The sequence below is a fragment of the Grammomys surdaster genome, unplaced genomic scaffold, assembly GCF_004785775.1.
Source record: "Grammomys surdaster isolate TR1022 unplaced genomic scaffold, NIH_TR_1.0 126113, whole genome shotgun sequence".
NCBI lineage: Eukaryota > Metazoa > Chordata > Mammalia > Rodentia > Muridae > Grammomys > Grammomys surdaster.
This window is the reverse complement of record NW_021620921.1, coordinates 214,269-231,190: the sequence shown is the minus strand read 5'-3', so window position 1 is coordinate 231,190 and position 16,922 is coordinate 214,269. Positions and strand designations below refer to the sequence as shown.

The window sequence follows — 16,922 nt, the reverse complement described above, 5'->3', positions numbered from 1 at the left end:
GCTGGGATTTGAACTCAGGACCTCTGGAAGTGCAGTCAGTGCTCTTAACCACTGAGCCATCTCTCCAGCCCCCGAAAACCAATATTCTTATTTTCGACAGAACTACATACAACTGTCAACATCAACTGGTACACTTAAAGTAAAAAAATCTGAAGTAAGAACTTTTAAGAAGGCCAACTGCTGAAATATAATGTTTTTTATAAAAGAGCAACATACCATGAAATTCTGTTAGTTTTGATTCAAGTACATAGAATTCAAGATATCTTCTATAGACAGACCAATGTTCAGGCTCATGTCCAACTGTAAATTAAAAACAAGCAATTTCAACACACTACAAAAAGTAAAACATTAATACTACTAAAGTGGAGGGTACTACATTACAATATTTATTTTAGTTATCACATTATCATATCTCATTCCATATTTTAATTTTAAATTATCTAGAAGAGATTGATAAATTTCATATTTTATGATGTCAAACAGGAGGTTTTTCAATAACAGAATCATAAAGCTGGCAGGAACTTTTAAAAGTATGCAATTACTATTTTTAAAAATCATAAATTATGGGAGGCAGAGGCAGGCGGATCTCTGAGTTCGAGGCCAGCCTGGTCTACAGAGTGAGTTCCAGGACAGCCAGGGCTACACAGAGAAACTCTGTCTCGAAAAACCAAAAAAAAAAAAAATCATAAATTATTTATTTTTGTGTATTGATTAGTATACACATACATGTCATGCCATAGCACACATGTGCAGGTCATAGGAAAACTTTTTTTTTTTTGGTTTTTTGAGAACAGGATTTCTCTGTATAGCCCTCGTTGTTCTGGAACTCGCTCTGTAGACCAAGCTGGTCTCAAACTCAGAGATCCACCTGCTTCTGCTTCTGCGTCTGCCTCCCAAGCAGAAGACAGCTTCTGGGAGTCAATTTTCTCTTCCCATACATGGGTTCCAGAGTTCTAAGACAGGTTTGCCAGGCTTGGCAGCAAGCACCTTCTTTTACCCTGAGTCATTTCACCAGCCCATAAGATCTGGAAACTATTTCCCTTCCCCAAAAAAATAAATGCAGAAATGATGAAAAGAATATACACTTTTCTCCTTTGGAGGTCTTAGCTTCCTAAGGGCACATTATATGGACAGCAGGGCTCTGTAATGCTCATGACAACAGTTACTTTTACACCATGTTTACATTTTAATTATTAGGCCACATTTTTAAAAATAGAGCATAGAAATTAAAAATGTTTGTCTAAAAAAATCAGTAACGAAAGTATATAGCCAATCCAAAAGAGGCCCTGAACACAAATCAGACTACAGTAAGGACAATGACTTTGCTGTGTGCTTATTCAGTAAGACTGACAGCAGCTATCATAAAATAAATACTGCCTCTGACCTGGACGGAGTAAGAACCTGCTGCTGCTTAGTTACGACAGGAAGCATCATAGCCAGCTACTCAAAACCATCTGCTCCTGACTCTGTGCTCTGTGTTCCTGACCTAGAATTAGTTTCGCTGCTACCCAGTTAACGTAGTCTAAAAACCACTGTCGTTCCCGTTCTTACCTCACAGATGCTTCCCCTTCCTGAGCTTTAAGTTCCTATTCGTCAGACCCAAAATGTGTAAGACTTTGTGTTCCCTTTTACACTGGATGCCGCACCAGCTCGACAAAGCTGAGCGCAATGGTTACTGTGCGGTCAGTGCTGTTCACGTCTTGATTACAACCACACCTGAGACAGCCAAAGGACAGACAGCAAAAAGGAAGACACTCCGGAGAGTTGTGTCTGATCATGCTTCAGCCTATTCTACTCAACCACTGACAAACTGGGGGTGGGGTAGGAAGGTGGGGTGATGCGGGAGGGAAAAAACATGATCAAAATATATTGTATGGAAAACATTAATTTAAAAATGGTTAAAATTCTTTTCTTAAAGAATATGGAAAAGGAATGATGTTTAAATTGGTTTAATACAAGGGCTGGAGAGATGGCTCAGGACAGCCAGTACCTAAGCTTGATAGCTGGGAACCATATTGCAGGAGGAAAACCAACGTCCACAAGTGACCCACCTCCACACATGTGCCATCCACTCCCACACAGACACACTAGTGTGGTAAATAAGTTGATAAATAGTCAGTGTAGGGGAAATGCATTAATAATAACTAAGTACAATAAGTAGTGATGACACCAACAGTAAGAAGAGGAACCCGAGAAAGGGCTTAGTGGCTACGAGCACTGGCTGCTCTTCCAGAGGACCTGGGTTTGGTTCCTAGCACTCACAGGGTGATTTACAACCACACAGAACTCCAGTTACAGGCCAGGCACGTACAGGCAAAACTCACACACAAGATAAAAATAAACAAATCTTAAAAAACAAACTAGTAAAAGAAGTACATGTAAGATTCCTTGTTGGGCTGTAAGGTGTCTCTTAGGACCCCATTGAGTGTCAGCTGAACAAATTAGCTAACTAATGGCAGATAACCTAGGAATCACTAAGCTTTCATTCCGTTTTTTGTTCTGGACACTCACATGTAATTGAAATCAATAGTTACAGGCAACAAGTTTACATTCAGTAAAGACAGACCCATGGGCATCTTAAGAAGGCTCAGAACTAGATGCCTGGGGTGAGGGAGTAGGTGGGGTGTGAGAGGCACGGGAAGTGGGTGAGGTGGGGGTGTGTGGAGGGTTGATATCCAGAGGGGAGTTCCCCCTTCTAAGGGAAATAGGGGGAGGACTTACATTAAGGAGTGTTGGGAGGAGAGGAAGGGGTGATATTGGGCTGTAAAGTGAATAAATACATTTAATAATAATTTTAAAAAGGCTCGGAACTCTTACCCGCTCGTCTATCGTTTCTTTCAACATCAATGCAAAACACAGGAATTCTCTCCTTCTTCTCCTTCCTTTCAGAGGAGGGATCCTCAAAAAAGTCTACGTATGGGATGCTGATTTTCCACGCAGCAAGGTTTCGGGGAGTGTTAGGTGTGCTCACAGCTTCTACTGGAGAGTCATCCTCCATCACTACAATTCCTTCTTCAATCTGGAAAAAGTTACCAAGGTGAACTGATGTTTCTCATACATCCTAAACTACAGCACACGAGATATAACTGTCAAATAGTCTATCAATTTGATTTTTTTAACTTAGAAATCTAGGTCATATAGAATTTTCTAAAGAAAAAGTAAAGATAAAATGTTATACTTGGGAGGAGGAGAGGGAGTGGAGGAGAAGAAGGAGAGAAAGCTGTGGTCTGGATGTATAATTAATTAATTGACTAATTTTAAAAATGTTAAACTGAACAAACTCCTAGCATCAACTCCATGTTTCGTATCATTTATGGGTCAGATATAAGAGAAAATAGAGAATGGGCATTCCAGAGATGGTGGGAAGTATAGGAGGAGCTAAGGTGGGAGGAGTAAGGAGAGGAAGAGGAGTTGGAAGAGGAAGAGAAAAAAGAAGAGGAGGAGCTAGAGAGGGCAGAGATGTAGGAGGATGGAGAACCACACAGGTATGGAGAACACTCGTGGGGAACAACTTATAAACTTATAATTAGGTTATCTAATTGAGATACAACTCTCTTTGTATGGTTTTTAATGGGGTAAGTACACTGAAACTACAAAAGTAATGATAAGAATGAACATTTACATATAAAGGAAGCCTGAAGGGAGAAAATAAAAGCTAGGGAATATAAGCTAGCAGACCCCACACTTAATGCATATTAACCAGAAAACTGAATTTTTTCACTAAAGAATTTTCACTTACAAAGTCATCTTCGCCTTCAGCCACCCCGTAATTAGGCAGCACAGCTCCCTCCATTGTGGTACTCTTGAATACGCCTTTAATTTTGCTACCTATTCTGCTGATTCCAAATGATTCTCCTCTTTTTTGTGTGCTTCTAAATATTAAACAAATATGCATCAGGTACATAGCATATTATCAGCATCTACTACTATACACAATATCAAAGAAAAGGCTAACTAGCTTTGAAATAGTGAACTGGAGGAAGATTAACAAAGTTTGGAGCTTTCGGTTACCGATTGAGTCTCAATATCCAGGAACCAAAATTGTCAGAACATTTAAATTCTCCGTATAAATACATGAAACAAAATTTAGTGACAAACATTTGAAATTTAGCTAATGCTAACTTCAAAACCTTAACTTAACTAAATTTTTTGAAAGATAGCCCCCTAGTGGTATATGGTTTTCATTACCACAAAATTTTGTCAAAATATACACATCCATGAATCTATCAAACAATTTTTTAAAACTGTACATCTATTTAGAGGAGTGGGTCTCCACCTTCCTAATGCTGCGACCCTCTAATACAGTCCCTCATGTTGTGCTGACCCCCCCCCACTTTAAATTATTTCCATTTCTACTTCATAACTGTAACTTTGCTACTGTTAGGAATCGTAATGTAAATATTTTGAGATAGAGGCTTGTCAAAGGGGTCATGGCCCACAGGTTGAGAGCCAGTGACTTAGAAGTGTTAAATCACTAAAATAATACTACAATATAAAATTATAAAACTATGATCTTCCCATTACATTTTTCAGATAAAACGTAATGAAAAATAAATAATTCACCTCTATGACAAATGCTAAAGTAAATTCAGTTTTGTAATCTCATATTCAAAATGGAATCAGGTATAAAACAAATGCACTTAACTGCAAAGCTGAAAGAAAGGAAAGAAGGAAGGAAGGAAGGAAGGAAGGAAGGAAGGAAGAAAGAAAGAAAGAAAAAAGAAAGAAAGAGGGAAGGAAGGAGGTAGGGAAGAAGGAAGGGAGGGAGGGAGGGAGGGAGGAAAGGAGGGAGGGAGGGAGGGAGACAGACGCATGCCAGGGAGAAAGGTTACCAATGATGGAAAGAAGAAAAGCAGGCATAGTCCCAAGCAAGCAGCCAGCTCTGCCATAAACATTAAATACTAGTTTTATAATTTTTTTCAAAGGTGAATTTCCAAAAGCAGAAATAGCTAGAAAGAAAAAAGGAAAGAAAGATCAAAAGCAGCAAAAAATTGATCCATTAGAACCAAATGCTGGCTGGAGAGATGGCTCAGAGGTTAAGAGCACTGACTGCTCTTCCAGAGGCCCTGAGTTCAATTCCCAGCAACCACATGGTGGCTCACAGCCATTTGTAATGAGATCCGATGCCCTCTTCTGGTGTGTCTGAAAACAGCAACAGTGTACTCATATATAAAATAAATAAATAATTCTTAAAAAAAAAAAGAAGAAGAACCAAATGCTGTGTTCAGTAAACCAAACTGTAACTTTTATTTCATTTAAAATTTGAGTACTACCACCACTAAAGACCCAACGAGAGACTATTGTAAAACTTGATCTTTTTTTAGAATATTTAACTCAATAGAAGCTATTATTCCTGTACAAAAAAAAAAGTATCTACTGAAATAAGTCAACAACTGGAGATATAAAGAACATAGATCACGTTTCAAAGGTACCATGTTTACTGTAACAAGATAACTTCATACACTGTCTTTAGAACAAATCAAACTTATTTTAAAGTTAGAAAACTATTAGTAAGTCAAAAATAGTACTAGAAACAAACTAGACTATTTTTATCTAAACAAACATGCAGTTAGAAAGCAAGCATGCAGGGTTTTTTAAAAGTAACAATTTGCCAGGCGGTGGTAGCGCATGCCTTTAATCCCAGCACTTGGGAGGCAGAGGCAGGCGGATTTCTGAGTTCGAGGCCAGCCTGGTCTACAGAGTGAGTTTCAGGACAGCCAGGGCTACACAGAGAAACCCTGTCTCGAAAAACCTAAATAAATAAATGTAACAATTTTAGATATTACAAGCTATGATGATCATATTATTTCCAAATGAAAATAAAAATACTAAAATTTCTAGACCGTATGCAGGCCCTTCCAAGTCTCTAGGATTTATAAACTATAAAACGATATAGGTTTTGAACTATAGCTTTTTTCAAGTCTCATTTGTGATTATGCCTAGATCCACAGAAACACCATTATATTTACTTGGGGCAAAGTAAATAAATAAAAACTAAAACTCACAAGCCTTTAAATACAAATAATTCTAAAAATTATTCAGCAACCCTCCTTATCCCTTAAAGGAAATTAACAACTCTTAAAAGATATTAGTAGATAAATAATAAAAATATCTTAATATTATCAGAAAACTTCATTTCATAATTATGTGTTATTTCAAAAATATTCCTAAGAGCCAGGCAGTGGTGGTGCACACATTTAATCCCAGCACTCAAGAAGCAGGTGATCTCTGAACCCAAGGTCAGCCTGGTTCAGAGAACAAGTTCCAGGACAGCCAGGGCTACAAAGAGTAATCAGGGGGGTTAGGGGGTAGGGCTTCTAAATCCAAAGTAGAGATTCACTTTAAAACAGTATCCTAAATAATTTATATAAAGACAGGGACATCACTGTGCTTCATATTTTTTCTTTTTAGTTGCACATAGGTTGCCTAAGGTGAACTCTCTAGATTAAAACAGACAACTTATGCTGAAAAAAAAAAAATCACATGCTCGAGACTTACCGGAAATCATCCAAACTTAGGCTACCTCTGCAATATCAGATATGTGAGATTATATGAGGAGAGGAGGAGAGAGAGAAAGCCCAGATATTAAATATGTTTCACTTTAGAATACAAAATCAAATTTAAAAGCTTCAAAGTTATACAAGTAGATAGCATTCACCTTTGCAAAAGGAAGAAGTCCTTATGAATAACACAATACAGGGAAGAAAAAACAGCATATAGCTGTTTGGGTGTTTGTGATCTAGATTGCTAATAGCTTTTAAAACGGTATATTGGGAAATCATCCAGCAGTTTCTTTTCCTAAATGTAACATTTGATACAGCAGAAAATACAGAGAGATTAAACTAACCAACAGAAGCTCAGATTTTTCAGTACAGAACTGTGTCCATGCTAGATGTACTCATTCATGAGTCTTAACACATTTTTAGCTTGAGGTAAAAATGAGTGTTTTTCCAGGCATGGTGCCTTATGCTTATTCCTGCAACATATCCTAGCGCTGTTGCAGTTTGAGGCTAGCCTGGGCTGCACAGTAAGCTCTAGTCTCATGCATACAACAAAATGTCTGGGGGGCTAAGGACGTCAGTAGTAATATTGTTCGCCTAGTATACATGATGCCCTTGACTCAATCCCAAACAAATAAACAAACAAAACCCCACAACTTTTAAAAGAATACTTGAGGCTAAAAAATACATTCCTAAAGAGTTGTGCTTTGAAAACACAATAAAGTGAGTCAGAATTAACTATATATACTAAAAGTTTATTTTTAAAGTACAAGTAAATAAAATATAAAAGAACTAAAAAATAAAAACTACTTTAAATACTTTCAGTCATTTAACAGCAAATTGTCTGGCTACTCTAAATTTCCAGTTAAAGAATGTTAGCAAACTCTTCTAATGATTCTATTTAGGTAAGTGACTCATTAAGTATCAGAGAAGAGTTCTCTTAAGTATGACAGCTAACATTAAAGTAAGGTAAATATAGAGAAAAACATACTTTAAATGGCTGTATTAGTGTTTATATGTCCAACCTGCCTTTTTTTTATATTTTAAAACTAGAAAAAAGGTGTGCAAAAGCTATTGGGTGCTCTTAAAAAGGCAAAGAGAGCTTTCCAGCGCTGAAGCTGGAGTCTTTGACTTACATTCATCGAGCAGGTGAATTTCATTCAGACCAACAGTTGATAAAGACTATAATGCTATCAGAAAATAGCAGCAGTAGCAAGTTAAAACCAGTACATACCCTAGGTAAATATGCCTACCTGTTGAATTTGGAATTGCGGGTGGGTGATTCTGCACCTCTTAAAAGTTGCCTGAAATACTTCAAAACAACAAAACAAATTAGGATTAATAAAACCAGAACTTGACATGGAAATATACTACTTTATCTTACTTAATTTTGCTTTTTTTTTAATTTATTTTGCTATTTAAATCACATACCCAACACTCTCAAAGCCACTATGAAGTCTATCAAATCCTCGGTGGAAAGCCTGACTTACCTCATCACTGTGGCAGAACATAGGGGTAAACACGTTCTCCAACAGGGAAAGAACATGCTCATACGCTTCAAAAAGACATCTCATAGTCTGCAGCTTCACAACATCTATGTATGGGCCTTCAGCAACTATTTAAAAAAAATTCAATTGTACTAATTATTTCTGAATAACATAAATGTAACATATTCATTTAAATTTCACTTTGTGAAACAAACGAACGAACTATGTTTAATAGAAACTCCTACACAAGAAATCTTACTAGAACGAGAGATGAGAATAATTTCCTTCCAGCTCTGAGAAACATTAGTTACGTGAGCTGTTTTATCTTATGGACTCTCTAAAGTGTCAGGGTCCCAGCCAGACTCAACTGGAACTTCCTTGTTGTATAGGTTGTCCTTGAACCCATGATCTTCCTGCCTCCACCTCCAAGTGCCAAGATGACAGACAGTCACCTTCATGCCTGCCTCAGTTATGTTTATAGTGAACACTTCTCTTCCTCAAAGCTTTAATCTTGTCAGTAAGATAAGTATATAAAAAAATGTTTTTAAACTAAAAAAGTTAATAAAAGATCTGTAAGTATCTAAGTATTTTTTAAAGCATCTTAACAGCTGCTGGAATGACTAACAAATAAGTGAAGCGCTCGAGTGCATAACTGCTCTTGCAAAAGACTGGAGTTCAGTTACCAACGCCCGTGCTGGCAGCTCACAACCATCAGTACGAGAGGGCTCAGAAGCCTCTGCCCTCCAAGGGCACCTGTGTGCATGTACACTCAAACAGAAACAGACACACACATACACACACACTTGAAAATAATTACTAAAGTAATAAAAAGTGCCAGGCATGGTGACTCATCCCAGCACTGGGAAAGCAGAAGCAGACAAGACTCTGAGTTTGAGGCCAACCTGGTCTATAAAGTTAATTCCAGGCTACCCAGGGATACATAGTGAGAGGACCCTCCCTCAAATAAATAAATGTATAAATTAATCTTTAAAGACTCAGCAGAAGAAAACGATCCACTGTCCTCCTCTGACTTACTTCTTTGAATCTCTTCTACAATGAAGGGATCAAACCGAATTTTGTCAATACTTTCATCCAAGCAGTATGTTTTATAAATCTTCTGCAATTCCTCATGTAGGGATAGCATTTCGTCGTTTGATAACTCTGGTCGCAAAATTCTATCATTAAATTCCTCTAACAAATCAGAGAAAGATTAAGAAAAAAGTTAATATAAATGCTTCAATGAAAACTTCATATTCTTATTCTGACTAAAAGCAGAAAATACAATCAGATATTTTAAGCTTTTAGAAAAGGATTTGAGAGTGGAATACTCAGATAAAAAACAAATTCAACAAGATTTATATGTTAATATAAAATATATAAATATGGATAGCAATACAAATTTGCCACAACAATAGTAAGTGAATTTGTAAAATTTTCTATAAAGAACATATTAGATTAGTTTCTTAGGTCTTTTAATATTTTAAAATCTGATAGCTCACTAAGAAATAATGAAAATGCAGCTCATAAAGTTTCTCACAAGTCCAGTGAGCTGTGATATTACAGCTTGGCATTCCTAACAAAATGCTGACAGAGTGGTGCTGATTGGGACTGTGAGATCTTTCACACAGCAACACTACTTTGGAGTTTTAGAGATTCTTTTCTGCTGTGAGGATCTGACTGCAGGCAATGATAAGGTCATGCCCCACCTAGAGAGGAATAAACAGCTGGAGAAGCTCAGTCACTCTCAGAATATCTAACAGACAAAATTTAGGCTGGGACATCAGATCTGCTCTAAATACTCAAAGCACTGACAAGCGTGAAGAAGTCACTAGTGAAACGCGCACGAAGCCTCACCGACAGTCAGACAGAACTGCAGGACGTGCACGGCTCCCTCTTGTTTCAGGAAGTTCATAAAGCGAAACAAAAGATCTTGCTGTTCTCTGATTTGTTTCAATTCTAACTTCAGCACCTTGTCACAATATGAGAGGAAGAATAAGTTAAAGATACACAAATGTATTTTAAACTGTTACTTCAAAAACATTAATGCTGAAAACACTCACAGATGGCTTTTTATTTCTAGGTTCCGCAAATTTCTGTAGGAATGGAACCAAAGGGGAAGCTGGTTCAGTCGCTTTTTCAGGCTTGAAAGAAACAGAATTATCAGTTCAGTAAAATTCACACTAGAGTTGGTACATACAGTCCAAATGCAAAGCAGTTCCAAGTATCGAAGTATGCTCAATACTCACAGGGCTGTCATCTATGAAGATGATAAGCAAATGATTGACAGTATCCTAGTGGAAAGTGAGAAACACAGGTCAAAATAATCCCACTGTCATGTTCTGCCAAGAATTCTCAGAACTTTCACATTATCAAGTTTGCTAGAAAAATGAACAGCACTGGCTAAATATTTGTATATATGTATATATGTATTAAAGAACTATAATCAAAGGTTGTAGCTGTCTGAACCAAAGTCAGAACTGTTAAAGTGTCCATCAAAGGACAAATAAATAAGCAAAATGTGGCACACACATAGAATGGACTATTACTGAGACTTGACAAGGAAAAGACTACTAGAACATGTTATACAGCTGCCAAGGACTCAAAGGGGAATAAGGAATTACTGTTTATGGGTGCAGAATTTATAGAGTTTTCATTTTGTTAAGACCAACAAGTTGAAAGATGATGGTGATGGTCACTTAAATAGGCACACATTTCAAAACAATGTACTATACCCACAAAATGGTTAAATAGTAATTCAAGTGTATTTTATAAAAAAAGAAAGAAAAAATTTAATCTTACCGGATCAGCTAGGAAATCCAAAGAAGGAAGAAACACAGAACCAGATAGAATCTCTCTTATAAGTAATGTCAGGGATCTGGAAATAGAAGCAATAATTCTATATTTAGTGACTTACACTAGTTCCTCATTTTCAAGTACTTCTGAACTAACTAAAGACCCTATTGAAATGAAATTATGGGGCTGGACATGGTAACACATGCCTTTAATCCCAGCACTGGGGAGGCAGAAGCAATTAGATCTTTGTTCAAGGCCAGTCTGTCTACACAGCAAGTTCCAGGCCAGCTATAGGCTGTACTATGAAACCCTGTAGATAGATGGATGGATAGATAGATGGATGGATGGATGGATGGATGGATGGATGGATGGATAGATAGATAGATAGATAAAAGAGAAAAGAGAACAGAGAACAGAGAAACGAAAATAGAATTATGGGCTGTGATTATAGTTCAGTGGAAGAGCACTTGTCTTACGGGATTTCTTAATATCCTCCCCCTACCAACACACTTATCTATCAAAAAAATCAGAATAAAATTCAGTAAGACAAAGATGGGTCATACGATTCTGCATTTTCAATAAGTATCTAGACGATGCTTCTGCTGCAGCATCACACACTTGGACCGGTGTTCTTCAGTTGCTAAAAGTGCCTACTGCTTAAAGGAAAAGTGCCTACTGCTTTCTTACAAGAGTGAGCGGGAAGACATCAGAAGACTGTTCCTTCCAGACTCTTTGACAGATTTATAGATTCATGTTTCCAGGCTGGAGATGTAGTTGAGAGACTGACTAGCATGTACAGGGTCCTGGGTTTGCTCTTTTAACAATACACAGCAAAAAACTGTTTATGAGTAATATATTCAACAGCATGCACCCCAGGACTAAGGATATTCTAATTAATAATACAAATTAGACTAAAGATTTTTTTACGATGGAGGAGCTCAGTATGTTACTCAGGATGGATTGTCAAATTTGCACTCTGCTCAGGCACCTACATAGATGAGATTACATGGGCACATCCAGCTAAAGACAGCTTGACCAAAACACTAAAATACCTCTACCAATAAGCAATTCTGTATTGTCTAATGATTACATATTTTCAAGTACATCACTGAGCTGGGCGTGGAAGCATAGACCTACAATCCTAACATGGGACAAAGCAGGTAGGGAACACCACATAGTGTGGTCCTGCCTGATGAACTGAAAGGAACAGATGGGATGGCACAGGGCAGGAGGAAAGGAGAGGGAGGACAGCGTGAGCCACAGTTTCCCTCTAAGAACTATCAGGGTAAGGGTAATGAGGTAACTTATGGGCAAAATCCATGTATTCTTCTCTAGAAGATGGGGAATGGAGGGGAGGAGCCCTAATTATTTTTTCCAGATGGACACCTTAAAACCCAAACTGGTCTGCAGAATATGCTCAAAGTGTTTCTGTCTGTAAGTATCATAATATGCACGTCTTTAAAAAGGAACATCAAGAAAATAAAGCAGAAGGATTTCAAATAAAATTAACTGTATTCATCTATCTTTGATTTCTAAAATCAGTTTTAAATAACAAATTCTAAAAATAAAGCAGAAGGATTTCAAATAAAATTAACTGTACTCATCTATCTTTGATTTCTAAAATCAGTTTTAAATAACAAATTCTAAGGCCATACAACACACTTCAAATACTCAGCACCTAAATTGGCATTTTAGCATCTGACCAATTTATTCTCAAGTGAAAAACTATTCATATCATAAATTTGTACCAAGTTTTAGTAAAGTTTCATTATAATAAAACAGTAATATAATATATATAATATATATATATAATATACATATATATAATGCTACATATATACATTCATTATATACATATACAAATACTACTATAATATTTTCTAGTGCATTTATACCTGCAGTCTGTTGCTTTAGGAGGCAAAATATAAGGAAAAAGTAACTCAGTAAGTTTCCTTAAATACTGTAATTCATCTCTTCGACTTCTCAAAGCCACATGAAGCTCTGGACCATATTCTTCTAAAGCAGCTTGTTGTAAATACTCCGTGTTTTTTACTGAAAATAACAATAAAAAATATTGAATGAGTTATGATATATTAAATTACTTTATTTCCATTAGTATACAGAACATATAACTTCATTCCTCTCCTACCCCTGCTTTCTGCATAGAAATGGAAAATTTTTCAGAAATAGGACATAAAGAATTTCTTCTCTTCCTTCCATGAACTTACTTATGGTGGTGGTTTGAATAGGGATGGCCCCATAGGCTCGTGTATTTGAATGTCTGTTCAGTAGGGAGTGGTGCTACTGGACAGGGATTAAGAAGTGTGGCCTTGTTGGAGTCGGTATGCCTTGTGAGAAGTGTCACTGGAGGGGCTTTAAGGTTTCAAAAGTTAAGCCAGGCCCAGTGTCTCTTTCTCTTCCTGGCTCCTGCCGGTCCAAATGTAGAACTCTCAGCTACTTCTCCAGGACTATGCTTCCTGCCATGATGGTAACAGACTAAACCTCTGAAACTGTAAGCCAATCCCAAGTAAATGTTTTCCTTTATAAGAATTTTTGTGATCCTAGTGTCTCTTCACAGCAACAGAACATTGACTAAAATACTTACTTTGGAATAAATTCATTTTCTGAGTCTCTTTCCCTGGACAAATAAGAATTTAAACTCATGACTTCTACGTTATATACTAACAAATGGCTTCAGTGGGGCAAGAGGAACTATAGAAAATGTGTCCTAGTAGACAAAAGATGTATTCCTTCCTGTTTTTATTTTTTTCCCCTTCCCTTCTCCCTCTCGTTCTGTCCCTGCTCACTCTGGCCCAAAGGTTTTTATCCATTTATTTACTATATGTAAGTACACTGTAGCTGTCTTCAGACACACCATAAGAGTGCATCAGATCTCATTACAGATAGTTGTGAGTCACCATGTGGTTGCTGGGATTTGAACTCATGACCTCCGGAAGAGCAGTCAGTGCTGAGCCATCTCACCAGCCCCATTCCCGTTTTTATATCAGTATCATTCAGACTGCCACTAAGAATATAGGAGCAAGTAGCTTCTTCCCTGAGGTGTTGCATTTTTAGCCAGATCACAGTACACACGAGAGATAGTTGAGTAACAAAAAGTAACCGTTGAAGGAGAACCTTAGCTATTTACTGCTTATAAAGAAAGCAGTCTGTCATTAACCTCCGGAGGATGGCCAGGATGTTTCAGGAGGGGTCTGAGTATGAGAAGAACATAAATCTAGCTTTCCTGTTGAACAATTATCACGGTGATACTGAAGAATGTTATATGGCTTTCAAATGTATGATTCAGAAAAATAAGACAGGCATTTGTTTTCATATGTTAAATTTCATCATGCTAGAGTAAAATCTTAAGTTGAAAGAACAATTTATTACAGCTTTTGATAAAGGGAGGAAATTAATTATGTTGCTGGAAGACTGTCTACAAATAATCAAAATATCTAAATAGAATATATTTGATGTGATATTAAAAAGCTACTGAATGTTGTGGAAGCTAAGAAATATCTAGTCAAGTACAAAGTTGGCCTATTTTAAACAACAACAACAAAAAGGAAACTAGTCTGAAATAGATGTGATTTCCTTAGTGACTGTCTGACACTAACGAAAAGTCAAGCCTATTGACACTTTGTCCTATGTTTCCTCTAACAGTAAAGTACTCTTTACAAAACTGCTACAAAGATGCCACCTCTTGTGTAACTTTTGCCAGTGAACAGACAGGGATTTAATGTACTTTTTAGTCAGGCATGGGGATGCATGTACTTGCAATGCATGGGAGGTAACGTCAAGAGAATCAGAAGTTAACAGCATTGGTTACATAGCAAGTTCAAACCCAGCCTGAGCTCTGTAGCTCAATTTAAACAAACCAAATAAATTAGTATTAAGTTATATAGATGTAAAATCTTTTAAGCTCATTCATTTTAAGAATGTTTTAAAGCGAGCCAGGCAGTGGTGGCGCATGCCTTTAATCCCAGTACTTGGGAGGCAGAGACAGGCAGATTTCTGAGTTCGAGGCCAGCCTGGTCTACAGAGTGAGTTCCAGGATGGCTACACAAAGAGACCCTGTCTCGAACAACCAAAAAAAAATAAAATAAACAAAAAAAAAAAAAAAGAATGTTTTAAAGGTAAAGTAATTTTTAACTTATGTGGCTAGTGCCCAAAAAAAGGCAGAAGGGAGCACTGGATACCCTGGGACTGAAGTTACAGTGATATGAGACACTCTGTGCTTGGAGTTGAACCGAACCTAAGCCATCTCTCTGGGTAAAATTCTTTTTCAAGCATACTTATATTCTCATGTTTAAACTATGTGTATATGTTTGTGTGGGGGTACATGCACATAAGTATAGATGCCTACAGAGTCCAGACTAGGACCCTGGAGCCCGGAGCTGCACTGCAGGTGGTAAAGCCACCTGACCTGGAGCTGCACTGCAGGTGGTAAAGCCACCTGACCTGGAGCTGCACTGCAGGTGGTAAAGCCACCTGACCTGGGGAATGAGAATTTACCTTGGGTACAGGAGCAGTCAGTGCTCTTAATTACTGCGCCACCTCTCCAGCCCAAGGGTAAAATTCTTTTTGTTACTGTTGTTTTGAGATCATATCTCACTATGTAGGCTTAGCTGTCTATGTAGAGCAGACTGGCCCCAAACTCACAGAGATCCCCCTGCTTCAACCTTCTGGGTGCTAAGATTTAAAGTGTACACCAGCCGGGCGGTGGTGGCGCACGCCTTTAGTCCCAGCACTTGGGAGGCAGAGGCAGGCGGATTTCTGAGTTCGAGAGTTCGAGGCTAGCCTGGTCTACAGAGTGAGTTCCCAGGACAGCCAGGGCTACACAGAGAAACCCTGTCTCGAAAAAACAAAAACTAAAAAAACAAAACAAAAAAATAAATAAATAAAAAATAAAGTGTACACCACCATACCCAGCTCCCAGGGGTATAATTCTTACCTCATGCAAGAATACAGAATAATTTTAAATGCTAAACCAGTAATTTAACTTATTAATCAAATCTACTTACAGCGCAATTTCACAAAACAGGCACTAGTTATATTAATGGAGATTGTGAGGGATAGAAAAATGGCTTCATGCTCAAATAAGGGCATGGAACTGCAGGAACACTCAGAGCTTTCCCTTACAGCAAGTGTTTGGAAGTGAAATGCAAATAGTAGTACCAAAGAAATACAAGCACAGTATCTGTTCCTACACAGTCACCTATGCAGGATGGTATTCTTCACAGTTCATTTCAGAGAGCACTGATGAAGAATACCAAACACAGAAAACCTCTGTCTCACACAGAAGCAAGTGCAAAGAATAGAACGGTTAAAAGGAGTATTTTTAAGCTTGATTTTAGAGCAAGGAAAGTCCTTAGTCAACATTTCTCCATTCAGTTAGAAACACTTAATTAACACACACTTGGTGTAAATCACGTCAGCAAAACACCTACGGTAATTTTAAAGTGGGAGGCAGGGAATTAACAGAAGAACTGTGTGTGATATGGAGAAACAAATGTGATACATGGTAGGGGTACACAAGATGACCTACAACAGTCTGAAACTGCAGAAATCATAGAACCAGGAAAATGACATGATCGACAAGCGCAGACTATCATTCAGAGAAAAACTGGGTTGTTTTCTTTTTAAAGCTGTTCTCTAAGATTCTGTGAATAGCATCAGTAAGTGTGCCAGTACTCACATATATATTTTTAACGTATAAATAAAACCACTCCAACTACCATAGAAAACTGTATTACCTTTATGTCTTGCTTTAACAATCACTTCTATATGTTTCATTGCTGCTTTTAATAGTTTCTTGGTTATAATAGATGGAATATCCACCTAGAAAAATGAACAAAAATAAGACTTAAAAAATACTTACTAAATTGGAATGGCAAGAATGCTGTATTCACAATATTAGAATGAAGTTAAAAGAGACTAGAATCAAGAACAGTACAGTGGGGTATAATTGATAAGAATATGTTAATAACAGCGATTATACATTTCAAAACTGCTCCCACCATACACACACACACTAAGTATCTGAGATGGTGGACATGTTAACTATCTTGTCTTACTTATTCCACACTATACTGATATACCCTAACATCATTTGTATCACAAAACATACATAATTTTAAAG

The 16,922-nt window shown here is 37.3% G+C and overlaps 1 protein-coding gene across 5 annotated transcripts in view; it reads right to left on the bottom strand.

The window, feature by feature from the left end:
- Snx14 (sorting nexin 14) overlaps positions 1–16,922 on the bottom strand; it is a 99,221-nt gene that overhangs the window by 48,156 nt on the left and 34,143 nt on the right. For 3 of the 5 annotated variants that reach the window (XM_028756191.1, XM_028756189.1, XM_028756193.1), the window contains 13 exons: positions 16,537–16,621; positions 12,676–12,832; positions 10,787–10,862; positions 10,234–10,278; positions 10,048–10,128; positions 9,842–9,956; positions 9,023–9,178; positions 7,991–8,115; positions 7,754–7,812; positions 6,499–6,525; positions 3,740–3,872; positions 2,818–3,019; positions 217–300 (listed from right to left, as the gene is read on the bottom strand). In XM_028756191.1, coding sequence (XP_028612024.1) covers positions 217–300; positions 2,818–3,019; positions 3,740–3,872; positions 6,499–6,525; positions 7,754–7,812; positions 7,991–8,115; positions 9,023–9,178; positions 9,842–9,956; positions 10,048–10,128; positions 10,234–10,278; positions 10,787–10,862; positions 12,676–12,832; positions 16,537–16,621 — 1,345 coding nt within the window. The remainder of the gene's footprint in view (positions 1–216; positions 301–2,817; positions 3,020–3,739; positions 3,873–6,498; positions 6,526–7,753; positions 7,813–7,990; positions 8,116–9,022; positions 9,179–9,841; positions 9,957–10,047; positions 10,129–10,233; positions 10,279–10,786; positions 10,863–12,675; positions 12,833–16,536; positions 16,622–16,922) is intronic. The other 2 variants (XM_028756192.1, XM_028756190.1) reach the window with 1 other exon arrangement.